The sequence below is a fragment of the Canis lupus genome, chromosome 21 (genome assembly GCF_048164855.1).
Source record: "Canis lupus baileyi chromosome 21, mCanLup2.hap1, whole genome shotgun sequence".
Taxonomy (NCBI): domain Eukaryota; kingdom Metazoa; phylum Chordata; class Mammalia; order Carnivora; family Canidae; genus Canis; species Canis lupus.
Window position 1 is genome coordinate 39077877 of NC_132858.1, and position 13445 is coordinate 39091321.

Below are 13445 nucleotides of genomic sequence, written 5' to 3' on the forward strand. Positions count from 1 at the left end.
TTTGGCTCAATAACATCCAGCGAAACATTAACTGGGACAGAGTATGTTCCAGGCACTAGGTTGGGTACCAAATAGCAAAAGCAGCTACAGTGCTAACACATATAACTTCTAATAATGAACGCTGGAGTGGTTTCTTACAATTCATTTTCCTTGCATGTTAATATACTTTGTAAATCTAAAGTTGCCTGAGCTCCTTCATGAGGGTCTTCAGCTGCGGAACTGTGAAGTGTTGGCTTGTGCCTGATTTCCCCAGAAAGAAAACGGACAAAGCAGTTAGGGTTCTAGCCAGAAGGCAAATGCTGATTTACCCACATGGACTTGAAATATAGTGTCAGCAGAAGAGGATTTAACAACTTCTATAACGCGGTTCCTATGTAAAACCCATTCAGTTTCAGTTCAGCATTTCCAGGCTCTCTCTGCCCTGCTGAAACCCCAGCAGCAGGAGTGGGGAGCCTGTATCTTCATGCTGTTCTCACCCACCAGGCAGGGGCAGTGGGAGAGGGTGGTGGATGTTTGTAATGACAAGAGAGGGAAGTAAAGGGTCAAGAGGAGGTAAAATGTGGGTAGCAGAAGGGAAGTAATGGTTCTGCAACACAACCTGGAAGTAGGAAGAGATAACGCCATAGCTTTGGTCCTACATTATTGTCCATCACTGGGGCCCAGGGAACTGAATTGTGGGCCAGGGAAGGAGGAAGCTAAATCAGCCCCCCACAAAGCTCTGCTGAGCTCTAGATTAGAGCTATCGGGAGGGTGAGAAATGTTGCAGGATTCTTTGTATCTGCAAAGGGACTTGGAGAGATGCCCTGAGAGCTGCATGGATTTGTTCTTCCCATTTAAGCAGTGTGAAATATGTTGGAAAAGATTACCCCAGACTTCCTATCTAAAGTCTCCAAGTTCCTGAGTCTTGAGAACTGTGTGTACACTTTGGTAGTCAGGCCAATTGTGGGGAAATGGAGTCTCCGTGAGGGATGGGGATGAGGAGTCAGCTTGAGGCTGGCATAGAGGAAGAGGAGGAGGAGCCAGAGCTGGGCAGTTACCAGGAACTTGGATGGAGCTGAGTAAGTAAGGCGTGGAGTGAAAATGAAGGGTGCATAGGAATGCAGCTCTGCTCTTCCGGTGATTCACTCTTCCCACGTGCTCCCATCCTCAAAGTAGCCAAATCGACTCTGGACAGGAAAAGAAGTAGCCCAGGAAAAGAACTCTGGGCTAATGTTTGAAGACTGGGGGAGAAGATGGATGGGGAATGAAAGGATGGAGCTTCTCTACATTGCTGTCCCTCCTTGGCTTTTGGGGAAGACATATGAGGCAGAAGGTAATGGGAAAGAGAAAGAAGGATGGGGAGTAGTGAGGAGTAGCAGCAGAACAGGATTTCCCTTCTTTCTTCACTCTCCTCCCTTGATTCCCAGAGGCTCATAGCAGATGCTTGGAAAACTTTGTGGAGTCATCCTATGGAAGCCTATTCTCACCTGTTGCTGGTTGGGACTAGACTAAGGAGGGTAGCCTAGGGTAGGTGGAAGAGGTGAGAAGACCAAAGGCTCAGCAGATGTAGGCTGGGGTTGTGCTTGAACCTACACCTCCGAGTGGTAAAGAGAGGTGAAGAGCAAAGAATCCTACAAAAGCATCCTGGGGCAGATAATGTCAGTCTTCCACCAGATTCCCCCCATCTCGGTCTGCTCTTGGGTCACCTGTAGCTTTGGTGGACGGTTACCAGCGCGCCTCTGCCTGAGGGCTTTCTCTGGCCATAGGAACTTGCTTGGCTTCTCAGAGGGCATGCTAGAAGTGTCAGGAGCCCCTCTCCCTAGGAGCAATCATTCAACAAAGGATGGAAAAGAGTGGACAAATATCCCAGTTTCCTCACCTTTTGATGGGAGAGTTCTGAGGTGTGTTCCACACACGCAGAGGGTCCTCAGTGCGACTGAGCACCAGTTGGCCACAGGATAAAGCTGCAGATAGGCACCCCCCGCCCCCGATCCTTCCCTTCTCCATCTCACTTCCCCATCCTCCCATGATAATATCTGGTATCACTTCTCAAACTACTTGAACTCAAACCTTTGCCTCAAGGTCTGCTTTTGGGAGGCTACAAAAACAATACAGATCCCATCACACAAAAAAGAAATATATGATAAAGATGTCTCCACACGAGCAAATAGCCTACCTTACCACGGTATCATGCAGCAAGGTGTACTTGGCTTTTAACTCTGCCATTCTGGTTCCAGGAAGTTTCCCGAGACTGTGTAACTAGCAAAGAGAACACAGGATCACTATGAGAGATAATATGGATATAGGGATATTTTATAAAATCTTCCTATTCAACATTAGAGAGGAAACATATTAGGCAATGTGGTGTACTACAACGATGCTAGGTGTTTGGAGAAAATATTTCTCTTCTGCCTCCGGTGATCTCTATGTCCCTGGGCAAGACTCTTACCTCTCTAGATTATGATATCTTCACCTGTAAATTGAAGTAAGGAATGGAGTCAAATTCTTCCAATTGAAAAAAAAACATATTTCTAGGTTTAGCCAACAACCTGGATAGTATAGATGACTAGGATGGCTATTTTTAAGTTGAGAGAACTAATAATTATCGAACGTCTTTTACGAGCAAGCGTTGGACAACAATTATTTCATTGTTAAAAATGTTTTTGTGAAGTAGGGATCATCTCCATTTTACTAAAGTTCAGAAAGTTAAGTGATTTGTTTCAAAGCTACTGAGCTAGTTAAAGGCAGTGTCAGAATGTAAACCCAAGTGGCCCAGCTCCAAAAACCCATGATCATTCCATTTTACCACACTCTCTCTGCCTCTACAGTCAAAGAAACATGAAAGTTTATTTCGTACAAAAGTGATATTATTTGTTCCTTTCTCATTTCTGGTAAAAGAACTTTTGGATTTACTCTCGGAGTTAGATGATAAATAGTAATAGACATCACAGCACAATATGAAACACTAAAGTTTTAACATTTGGATGGAACTAAAGGAAAGATCTGTTTATCAATGCCATGTTGTTCTTACCTCTAAAGTATTTCTTGAATCCATCTGTTTTCTTCTCCCTTCCCTGGGGAGGGAGAAGGGACTCACTAGTCCAAGTCACATCCCAGCTCAGTGGGACTACTGCAAAACCTCCCCTTGTCCCCCTCTCCATCCCTGTGTCCACTCAGGGCCCCTGTCTATCTACTTTCCAGGGAGATTTTTTTGAAATTTTTAAAAAGATGTTATTTATTTATTTGAGAGGGAGAGTGAGTGAGTGAGAAAGAGAGAAAGTGAGCAGGGGCAGAGGGAAAAGCAAGGGGCAGAAGGAGCCTGACACAGGACTCAATCCCAGGACCCTGGGATCACAACCTGAGCCAAAGGCAGATGCTCAACCAACTGAGCCATGCAGGCATCCCCAGAGAGATTAAAAAAAAAAAAAAAATCAAAGGTTTTGCTATGCTGGGTGTTCAAAACTCAAGTGGAATAGAATTCAAGAGCCTGGGTATGACCCCTGAGGTCCTGGATGACCCTGCTACCTCCCAGTCTCCTTCTAGAACCCTCTCATCAAGCTTTTAGTGCTCCAGCCACACTGGCTGCCTTTTATTTCATTCCCCCAGGCCTTTGTGTTGGCCATTCCTCACTTATCCCCAGGCCAGATTCTTTCTTCATACCTCACTTTCAATATCAATCCATAATCAGGCCTTCCTCTGACTTCTAAATTAAGATAGATACCCCCACACACCACTGACCCCAAAAGAACACTGCACTTCATAACATATATTATATGATCTGCAGTAATAAATATGTGACTAAAACAACGTTACTCCCCAACTATCATGGTTGTTTAAGTGCCACGAGGAAAGGGCCTGGATCACCTTGTTCTTCACGGTGTCCTCAGCCAGTAGAAGCCCAGGCACAAAGCAAGTACTTGGCACACATGTGCCGCGTGAGCAAATGCATGAATGCAACTGATAAAATATGACGGTCAGAGTCTCCACAGTGGGCTTTCGTGGTCTCTCTACCCAAATAAGGGTGGCAATCACATTGTAAAATGCACTATGAAGCCCTCTCACCTTTGTGAAAGTGTGTGGGGTCTCCTGTGAGGGACTTACAAGCTAGTGCCAGACCTGGATTCCAATCCTCCAACCTTCACTTTCTATGTATGGTAAACAAGGCTTTTTTTTATTTTTTTTATTTACATTCCAGATAGTTAACACACAGTATAATATTAATTGCAGGTGTACAATGTAGTGATTCAACACATACAACACCCAGTGCTTATCACACCAAGTGCCCTCTGCCCTCCTTAATCCCCATCATCTATTTCACCCATATCTCCACCCACCTCCCCTCTGGTACCCACCCGCAGTTTGTTCTCTATACTAAAGAGTCTATTTCCTGGTTTTCCTCACTCTTTCCCCCTCCTCATGATTGTTTTGTTTCTTAAATTCCACATAGGAGCAAAATCATATGGTATTTGTCTTCCTCTGACTTTTTTTGCTTAGCATAATGCTCTCTAGTTCCATTCATGTCACTGCAAATGGCAAGATTTAATTCTTGTTTATGGCTGAATAATATACCATTTAGTAGATATACCACTCCTTTATCCATTCACCAATCAATGGACATTTGGTTCTTCCCATCATTTGGCTATTGTTGATGGTGCTGCTATGCATTAGGCTGCATGTATCCCTTTGAATCAGTAATCTTGTATTCTTTGGGTAAATACCTAGTAGTACAACTGCTGGATCTTAGGGTAGTCCTGTTTTTAACTTTTTGAGAAACCTGAATACTGGGTAAATAAGATTCTTAAGCCCTTTGAGGAAGTTCTACTTCTCACTATATCAAATAACTTAAAATGTATTCATGTGCCATCTAAATATAATTTATTTTACATGTAATTTTTAAAGTGTTGAGTTGCTACTGGTAGGTTGACTTAATGTTACACTTTATAGATATTTAATTAAACACGTTTATTTTGTTTCTTCCATTTTCTTTCTGCATTTTTGAACTATTATGTAATTTACTTCAGATCTCAAACATTTTCATTGGTTCTTAAAAATGGTGTAGGACATAGGCTCTGTGCCCTTAAGATTTAATATGTTAAAAAGAAAAAGCTTTGCACATGGGCCCTCTTAAAGGAGAAAAATTACTGGGAAAAAATCATGAAAAGGCAAGGGTAAGAATGTGTGTTTGTATGTCTGTGCGTGTAATACAAAGATCATGCGGTGACCAGCCTTATAATTAGGCAACAAGTTAACCACTCTAGGTAATCCATTGGGTAAGGTAATTATGGACTCTAATGTTAAAAAACAAATATAGTATTTATAGTTTCGTTATCAGGCTGAAAAGACATTACCTCTCACCTAGTGCTGTGCATGTTGAAAGCAGAAGTAAATGTGACATAGGTCCTCCCCTAAAGCAGCTCACAGTTTGAGAAGATAGAAATTACAAAATGCTTACACTCAGTAGTTTTATTGTTAGTAAATAACCATATTGGGCATTATGCAAGTATTTTCTCTATATTCTAAGTTATAGCAAATGATAAAATGATAAATTACAGACCATTTCCAGGAGGTGGAACTTCTAGAATGGTATGTGAAGAGTTTGATGAAGACCTTGATGAAGAGCTCTCCCTCAAAGAAACATTGATTCAACTTGTCAAGATTATCTAACTCAACCTTTAAAGTCTCTGGAAATTGATCTAAGGGCTTCCAAAATAATGAGATGTATTTATTTACAAAATATGAAACTCGGGACACCTGAGTGGCTTAGTGGTTGAGCATCTGCCTTCGGCTCAGGGCATGATCCTGGAGTCCCAGGATCGAGTCCCACATCAGGCTCCCTGCATGGAGCCTGCGTCTCCCTCTGCCTGTGTCTCTGCCTCTCTCTATATATCTCTGGGTGTGTGTCTCTCACGAATAAATAAATAAAATCTTTTTTAAAAAATCTGAAACTCAGAAAAATAGGAGACTGTGACATTTGAAACATGAACTGCATCCATTATCCTCAGTTCCATGTTGTGGAAGAAGTATTCTGGGCAGGCTTAGCAGCCAGGGAAGAGCTCATCTTCCCCACCTTCCTATTGCTAAAGACCTATTCAGGTGGGTGGGGCAAGGTTAAAAATAAAAGCAAGGAAAGAATATCTACACAGAGACATCAGAGGCTGCACACTATAGGGGGGAGAGGGGAGATACACTTTGCAGAATTAGTCCAGCCAAGTCACTAAACAAATAAATAATGAACAATAACACAAACCCAACAGCAACAACACGAAGCCAAGGGAGAATCCGAAACCAGAGTTGTTACAATAATATTATCTAAAATGTCCAATCATCAGCAAAAAATTAGGAGTTATTCAAAGGGGGTGAAGGGCAAAAACTCTTTGGGGGGGGGTGCAGATGTGGACTTTAACAGACTTCAAAGCAGCTATTATAAATATATTCAGATAATGAAATGAAATCATATTTAAAGGATTAAAGGAAAAAATAAAGTATTAAAGGAGATTATGATGACAATTCATCAAATAGTGAATATCGATAAGGTATTGATCTAGAAGGATAAGAACTAAGATGTTAAAATGGTATTCTTTGGGTAGTAAGAATGTATGGTTTTCGTATATTTATGTTTCCTTATCTGTATTTTATAATTTTCTCCAACACATATGTATTGTTTTAATAATAAAAGTCTATTAAAATATGCTTGAAAACTTTGCTGTAAACAATAGGGATTCAGCAAAATTTCAAACTGGAGAATGCTGTGATCAGATCCTACTGGCAGATACAGCCAGATTCTAGCTCGGACTTAACGAAAACTCAGCTGTATTAGTGCAGTCTTTTCTAAAATACTAGTTAATCGAAGCCTGATGGCAGTTGGGCCAGGGGTGCATGTTGGCAGGTTTTATGACTACAGAAAAAGCAGGAAGGCTCTAGCCTCTCTACAAGCTTCTTTTCTTATTTGCTGTTTCCATCACTCCCATAGCCATACTTGCCTTTGATGCCTACAAACCTATGAAGAAAGCTGACAGGGTTAAACATCTGGTATGTCTTTGTCATTTCTACATAAATTGAAAAAATTTAAGTCATAGACGTTTAGAAAGAAGATTGATAAGCTACCTTTTATTCGATCTACTCTCCTAAAAACAAGTCTCTCTTAAAAAAGGAAAAGATCAGGATCCCTGGGTGGCTCATGGGATCTCTGGGTGGCTCAGTGGTTGAGCGTCTGCCTTTGGCCCAGGGCGTGATCCTGGAGACCGGGGATTGAGTCCCGCGTCGGGCTCCCGGCATGGAGCCTGCTTCTCCCTCTGCCTGTGTCTCTGCCTCTCTTTCTCCCTCTATATTTATCATGAATAAATAAATAAAATATTTTTTTCAAAAAAAAGGAAAAGATCAAACTGCGAAGAATGGATTCTAACCTCCCTAAAAATAAAATGCATAATCTGGATGTAATATTCTTCCACCGGTGACTTTTCTGTGAAATTGCAAACTATCTCTTTAAGCAGGTCTATCTCTGGTTGGGAACTTCAGACTCCATTCTGGTGGATGAAATGCTTCACTCATAAACATAAAATAGCTGCATTTTCCCACTGCATGATACAAATAGGCACAGAAACCAAGTTTGTCATGTTTTAAAAATGCAGGATCTAAAGAACAGAGCATAAGGCCCAACTCAAACTGTCAAAGAGTATACATAACGAAAGGTTAGATATAATGTCATTAGGTTCATAAATATGATTTCACAATAGATAATTGTGTTACTGAATTGCCTTGTTGGTAATTGAGTCTGGAAGGAAACATTTACTCTAGAGCTGAAAGTTTAACAGGAGTTCATGATTCATGGATAGCATGTAATGATACGGAAAAAATTTCAAAAATGGAAATTCTAGGACATTCCAAGGAAAGTAAGAACTTTCACCAAGTGAACTTATCTGCAAGGGGGTCAGCATGAGGAAACAATTAAGTGTTTGTGGGGGTGTCTGAGGGGAACCACAATGACCATGGTTATTAACCTATTCTATTCTCATTGCCTCTTTGACATTACCTAGTGCTTTGGTCTTATCCCAATAAATCATTGGCTTTGGGGGATAACATAAACTTGAAAGCATAAATCCTTACCATCTTGTCTCCCACTCATGCTTTCCCTATCTCTGCTAGATATAAACAACATGGCCATTTGTAGCAGTTTCCAAATGCAATTGAGCTCTCAACAATGCTTCATCACTACTTTTGTCTGACCTTTCTCCTTGGTTGTTATATTAAGCTTTAGCTTTCCTGTATACCTAACTCATTGACCAAACAAAATTAAGCCACCTGAACTCATCATCTACATCAACAGATCCCTTTATCTACAGCCACACTCACCTTTAAGTTCTTTCCCCAGATCTCAAAAATGAAGGCAAGCCTGTCCACCTGTGTTTTCAAATATATACTCTCCTGCCTCGTCCTAGGCATTAAAGCATCAGTTATACCTTCCTTTTCTTTATGATCTCTATTTCTCCCTCATAACTGGTTCAGTGTGGTATTGTAATCAAATACAAATATATCAAAGCAGACTTCAATGTGAATTCCAGCTCTGCTATTTTTTTCAAATTCCAGTATAATTAATGTACAGTGTTATATCAGTTTCAAGTGTACAATATAGTGACTCAGCAATCCTATGCATTACTCAGTGCTCATCACGATAAGTGTCCTCCTAATCTCCTTCACCATTTCCCCCATCTCCCGCCTCTGGTAACCACCAGTTCTCTGTATCTGACTCTGTTTTTTGTCTCTTTTTTTCTTTGTTGTTGTTATTTTTTAAAGATTTTATTCATTTATTCATGAGAGACACAGAGAGAGAGGCAGAGACATAGGCGGAGGGAGAAGCAGGCCCCATGCAGGGAGCCCTACATGGAACTCGATACCCAGACCCGAGGATCACACCCTGAGCCAAAGGCTGACGCTCAACCACAAAGCCACCCAGGTGTCCCATTGTTTTATTCAGCTCTACAGCTTCTCAACCTTGTAACTTGGAGTAATATTTAATCAATCTGTGCCTCAGTTTCTTCAGCTGTAAAAGACAAAAGTAGTCCCAATTTCATAAGTCTGTAGTGAAAACTAAATAATTATATATAAGGTATTTGGTATAGTGTCTAGTACACAAATAAGAGCTTAATCAGTGACACTTATTTTACTATTGTCATCATTGACATTATCCTCAACCTGTAAATTTGCTCAAGTCTTTCTCATTTAAAAAGCAAGCAAAAAATCCACCCCTGGGTGCTATGCTCCTATCCTTCCTCTCCTTCACTCTCATATCAGCTTTTCTGAAAAGAGTAGTCTCTGCTCTGTATCTCCCCTCCCTGACCTTCAGGTCACTCACCAATTCATAGTCACTGGCCTGCCAGCACTTCACCAAACTGACAAATTGAGCAATGAATTTCTCATTTCTCTGGCTGATTTTGATATTTTTCCTCTAAACCACTGTTTTCCAGTAATTTTTTTATGATATATCTTGATGTGGTTTTCTCTGGCCTGAAATTTGTTCACAATGTTGGATCCATAAGTTTATCGTTTTCATCAAATTTAGAAAAATTTTAGATGTTGGTTTCTCAAATATTTTTTCTGTCCCCCTCTCCTCTCCTTCTGCAAGTGTGATTCATGTTTGGCCACCTGATGTCCACAGACCACTGAAGTTCTCTTCATTTTTATTTTACACTCCTTCTTCGTTTCATTTTTATTTTTTAAATTAAAAAATATTTTATTCATGAGAGACACAGAGAAAGAGGCAGAGAAACAGGCAGAGGGAGAAGCAGGCTCCCTGCGGGGACCCGATGTGGGACTCGATCCCAGGACCCAGGGATCATGACCTCAGCCAAAGGCAGATGCTCAACCACTGAGCCACCCAAGCATCCTTCATTTTTAATAATATCTATTGTTACATCTTAAAGACCATGAATCTTTTTCTTTAGTGTTTAATCTGCTGTTAATCCCATCCAGTGAACTTTTTTTAAATCTCACTGTCTTTTTCACCTTTAGAAGTTTGATTTGAGCCTTTTTCTAGCTTTCCCTTTTCTCATTTTATTTATGCTTCCTTCCACCTTTTTTTCAACATTCAAAATACATTTTAATATCTGTTCTGATGTCCTTGTCAATTAATTCTACTTCTGTTCCACTCCATTGTTTGACTTTTCTCCTCATTATAGGTCATATTTTCCTGCTTCTTTGCATGCCAGACATTGTGAATTTTACAGTTGATTATTTTTTTTTTATATTCCTTTAAATATTTTTGGGCATTGTGAGTCACAGTTAAGTTACTTGGAAACAGTTTGATCTTTTCAAGGCTTGCTTGTAATCATTGTTAAGGAAGTCCAGAATGATCTTTTGTCTAAGGCTAATTTGGCCCCACAACTAAGTCAATACCCTTCTACATAGATTAGGAGGTCTTTCTATTTTGGTTGGTGGTGACATGAACGATTGGTTCTGTGTGGGTTCCAGGTATCATTCCATGCTCTCCTCTCTGGGAGTTCTTTCTCCAGCCTCAGCATATCTTCACAAGCATGCATGATCTCTGGAGCTTTTCTTCTACACTCTTCCCTCTCCTTACCTATGTATTTTAGCCAACGTGGCCTCCCTGAATCCCAAAACCTGTCATCACAAATCAGCAAGACCACTTGGTTCTGTTTGGGTTCCCCCCTCCCCATGCTATCACTTGGAAACTCTGAGTTGTAAGATGGCACAATTATAGGTCTCAACTTATTACGTACCCCCAGAGATTAATGTCCTGTGCAATCTGTTGTCCAAAGTCTGAAAAACATTACTTCATCTAATTTGATTTGATTTGAGTTGTTTAAGGCAGTAGAGTAAATCTGGTTCCTGTTACTCCATCTGAGTTGGAAGTGGAGCCCCAGTGACCTCTTAATTATTATATTCAAATGACATTTCTCTGTCCTTAGGTTACTTGATAATTTTATGACATTTATTACTATTGGCTTATTTTATGGTTCATCATTCCTGGAAATCTCTCCTTTTCCAGGTCCTGTAACATATAGTCTCACAGTTCTCTCTCTTAATTTTCTGTTTTCTTCTATAGTCCTCCCTTTAAAAGTTGGTGTCATCCAGGATTTGGTCCTTATCTTTTTCCTCTTTTTAAATTATTTGCTTTCCCCAGGGCGTCTTATTTACTTCCATAGTCTGAGATACCACTACCTGCTGAGGACCCCCAAACAGAGGGGTCTGCAGCCTGTCATTGGACAAGCTAGAACTTTATTTGGGCAAGGGCCTTTTAGGACTATGGAAGTTACAATTAGAGAGTAATAAACATCTTTGTCCAACACCTGGAATACATGAAATTGTTTACTTAATACAATATCAATGTTCAGGTATTGTGATCATTTTTTAGAGAGAAATTTAGGATTATGTATCATTTTATCCTTTTATAGAATAAACAAAATCTACAATTCTTTACTGAGCGTGTGGCAATAGATAACTAACCACTTTCCCTGACTCTAAGTCTGTCTCCCTTGAATGTGTCCTCCGTGCTGCCAGCAAAACACAATCTTCACCTTGCTTTAAACCCTTCAAAGGATTCCATCATCTTCAGGATTGATTATAGGTCCCTTAACATGGTTTATAAGGGCTTTCATTACCTGGCAGCTGCCACTCTCTCCAAACCTGTCTCCTCCCTTTCTAAACCTCCCATGGCCATTTCAGTTCTATGTTGTGTCCTGCAGAATGATGCCTTTGCCCCTGTCCCCTAAGATGTCCACATCCTAATCACTGTGATATATCTAGAAATATGTTACTTTACAGGGCAAAAGACACTTTGCAGATGTGATTAAGAGTGTGGACCCTAGGGATCCCTGGGTGGCTCAGTGGTTTAGTGCTTGCCTTTGGCCCAGGGCGCAGTCCTGGAGTCCCGGGTTCGAGTCCCACATCGGGCTCCCGGCATGGAGCCTGCTTCTCCCTCTGCCTGTGTCTCTGCCTCTCTTTCTCTCTCTATCATAAATAAATTTTAAAAAATCTTAAAAAAAGAAAAAAAGAGTGTGTACCCCGAGAAGTGGAGATCACTGTGGATTACCTGGCTGGGCCCAATCTAATCATAGGTTAGCAGAGGACCTTCCTGGCCATGTTGAGAGGGATGAAATGGAAGAAGGAGAAAGATTGGAAGTGTGAGAAGGACTTGACCCACCAGAGGAAGGGGGTCATGGGACAAGGAAAGTGTGTAACCTCTAGAAAAGGAAAAGAACCAAATACTTTGGTAGGGCCTGCAGAAAAGAATATAGTCCTGCCTACACCTCAGTTTTAGCCCAGTGAGACCCATATTGGACTTCTGACCTACAGAATTATAAGATCATAAATTTATATTGTTTAAGCCACCAAGTTTGTAATTGGTTAGGAAAGCAGTAGAAAATGAGTACAGTGCCCAACCGTACCACACCTTACATGTTCTGTTCTCCTACCTTCAATTTCTTCTTTCTCCTGTCCACTTGGGGAACTCTTATTCTCCCTTTAAAACATCTCTGTGGTAACCACCTGAGACACCTCCAGGGAGAATTACTTCTTCTTCTGTATTTCTAGATGCATCTATTATTGTACACATGGTGCCCTATTACCAAAATATGTTTAAATATCTTTATCCCACTACACTGCACATTCTTTGATGATGGAAGCCCTACCTTATTCATCTTTGAGCCCCAGTGCATGGCTTGGTATCTTGTAAGTACTCAATAATGTTCACTAACCAGTTACTGATTTGAGCTTATCTTAAAACGAATGATGCAGTTGGAAGAACTCTTGTTCATTCACTTGTCAGAGAAAGAGGAATAGATTCAGGCAAGGTAACTTGGCCTGAGCATAGACTCAAAAAAGCAGAGAATGTGCTGTACAAAACTAGCCGCCTCACCCACAGATTCTCTTCTCCTTTCTGTGTGGGCGGCAGGGTGCACAGGACGAGCAAAGAGTCCCTGCAGCCAGCCGTCTTGTTCCTCTTCTGGTGGCCTGCCACAGGAATTCGAGGGGGAGGCTCCAAGTGGCAAACAGGGCCTCCCAAGAGTTTAGGTTTCAAGTGCAGTGGACATCGTGTAATGCAATTGCTTAGCTGTATGTAAGCTTCAAAGTTAAGTTATAATCATTTTAAGATAATGTGTGCAGCCAAATAAATAAAAAGCATGCCTAAGCATGTACATGCTAAAGGGTGGCATTCCTTTAAAACACTCACATTTGTCCCCTGGAAACTGCAATTGCTTGGAACTTTATCAATCATTTATCTCTTGTTTAAGATTTTTCCCCCTTTTCCCCAAAAAATCATGAGGAGAAATGGTAGCAGGATGGAGTGGCTGTAAGCCTGGGAGGCAGGAAATGAGCCAGACTGAAACCCAGCTGCTTCTTCAAGAGCTTCAAAGGGCGAACCAATGATTGAGAGCAAAGAACTTGACTGGGCCAAAGATATAAGGGCCAGTCACATAGGGTCCCAACAGAACTGGAGTCAGGAAACAGAG

At 41.0% G+C, this 13445-nt stretch overlaps 1 protein-coding gene across 8 annotated transcripts in view; it reads right to left on the bottom strand.

Moving 5' to 3' along the window:
* CCDC146 (coiled-coil domain containing 146) overlaps positions 1 to 13445 on the bottom strand; it is a 115789-nt gene that overhangs the window by 34933 nt on the left and 67411 nt on the right. For 7 of the 8 annotated variants that reach the window (XM_072791427.1, XM_072791428.1, XM_072791425.1 and 4 more), the window contains one exon: positions 2156 to 2238. In XM_072791427.1, coding sequence (XP_072647528.1) covers positions 2156 to 2238 — 83 coding nt within the window. The remainder of the gene's footprint in view (positions 1 to 2155; positions 2239 to 13445) is intronic. The other variant, XM_072791431.1, reaches the window with a different exon arrangement.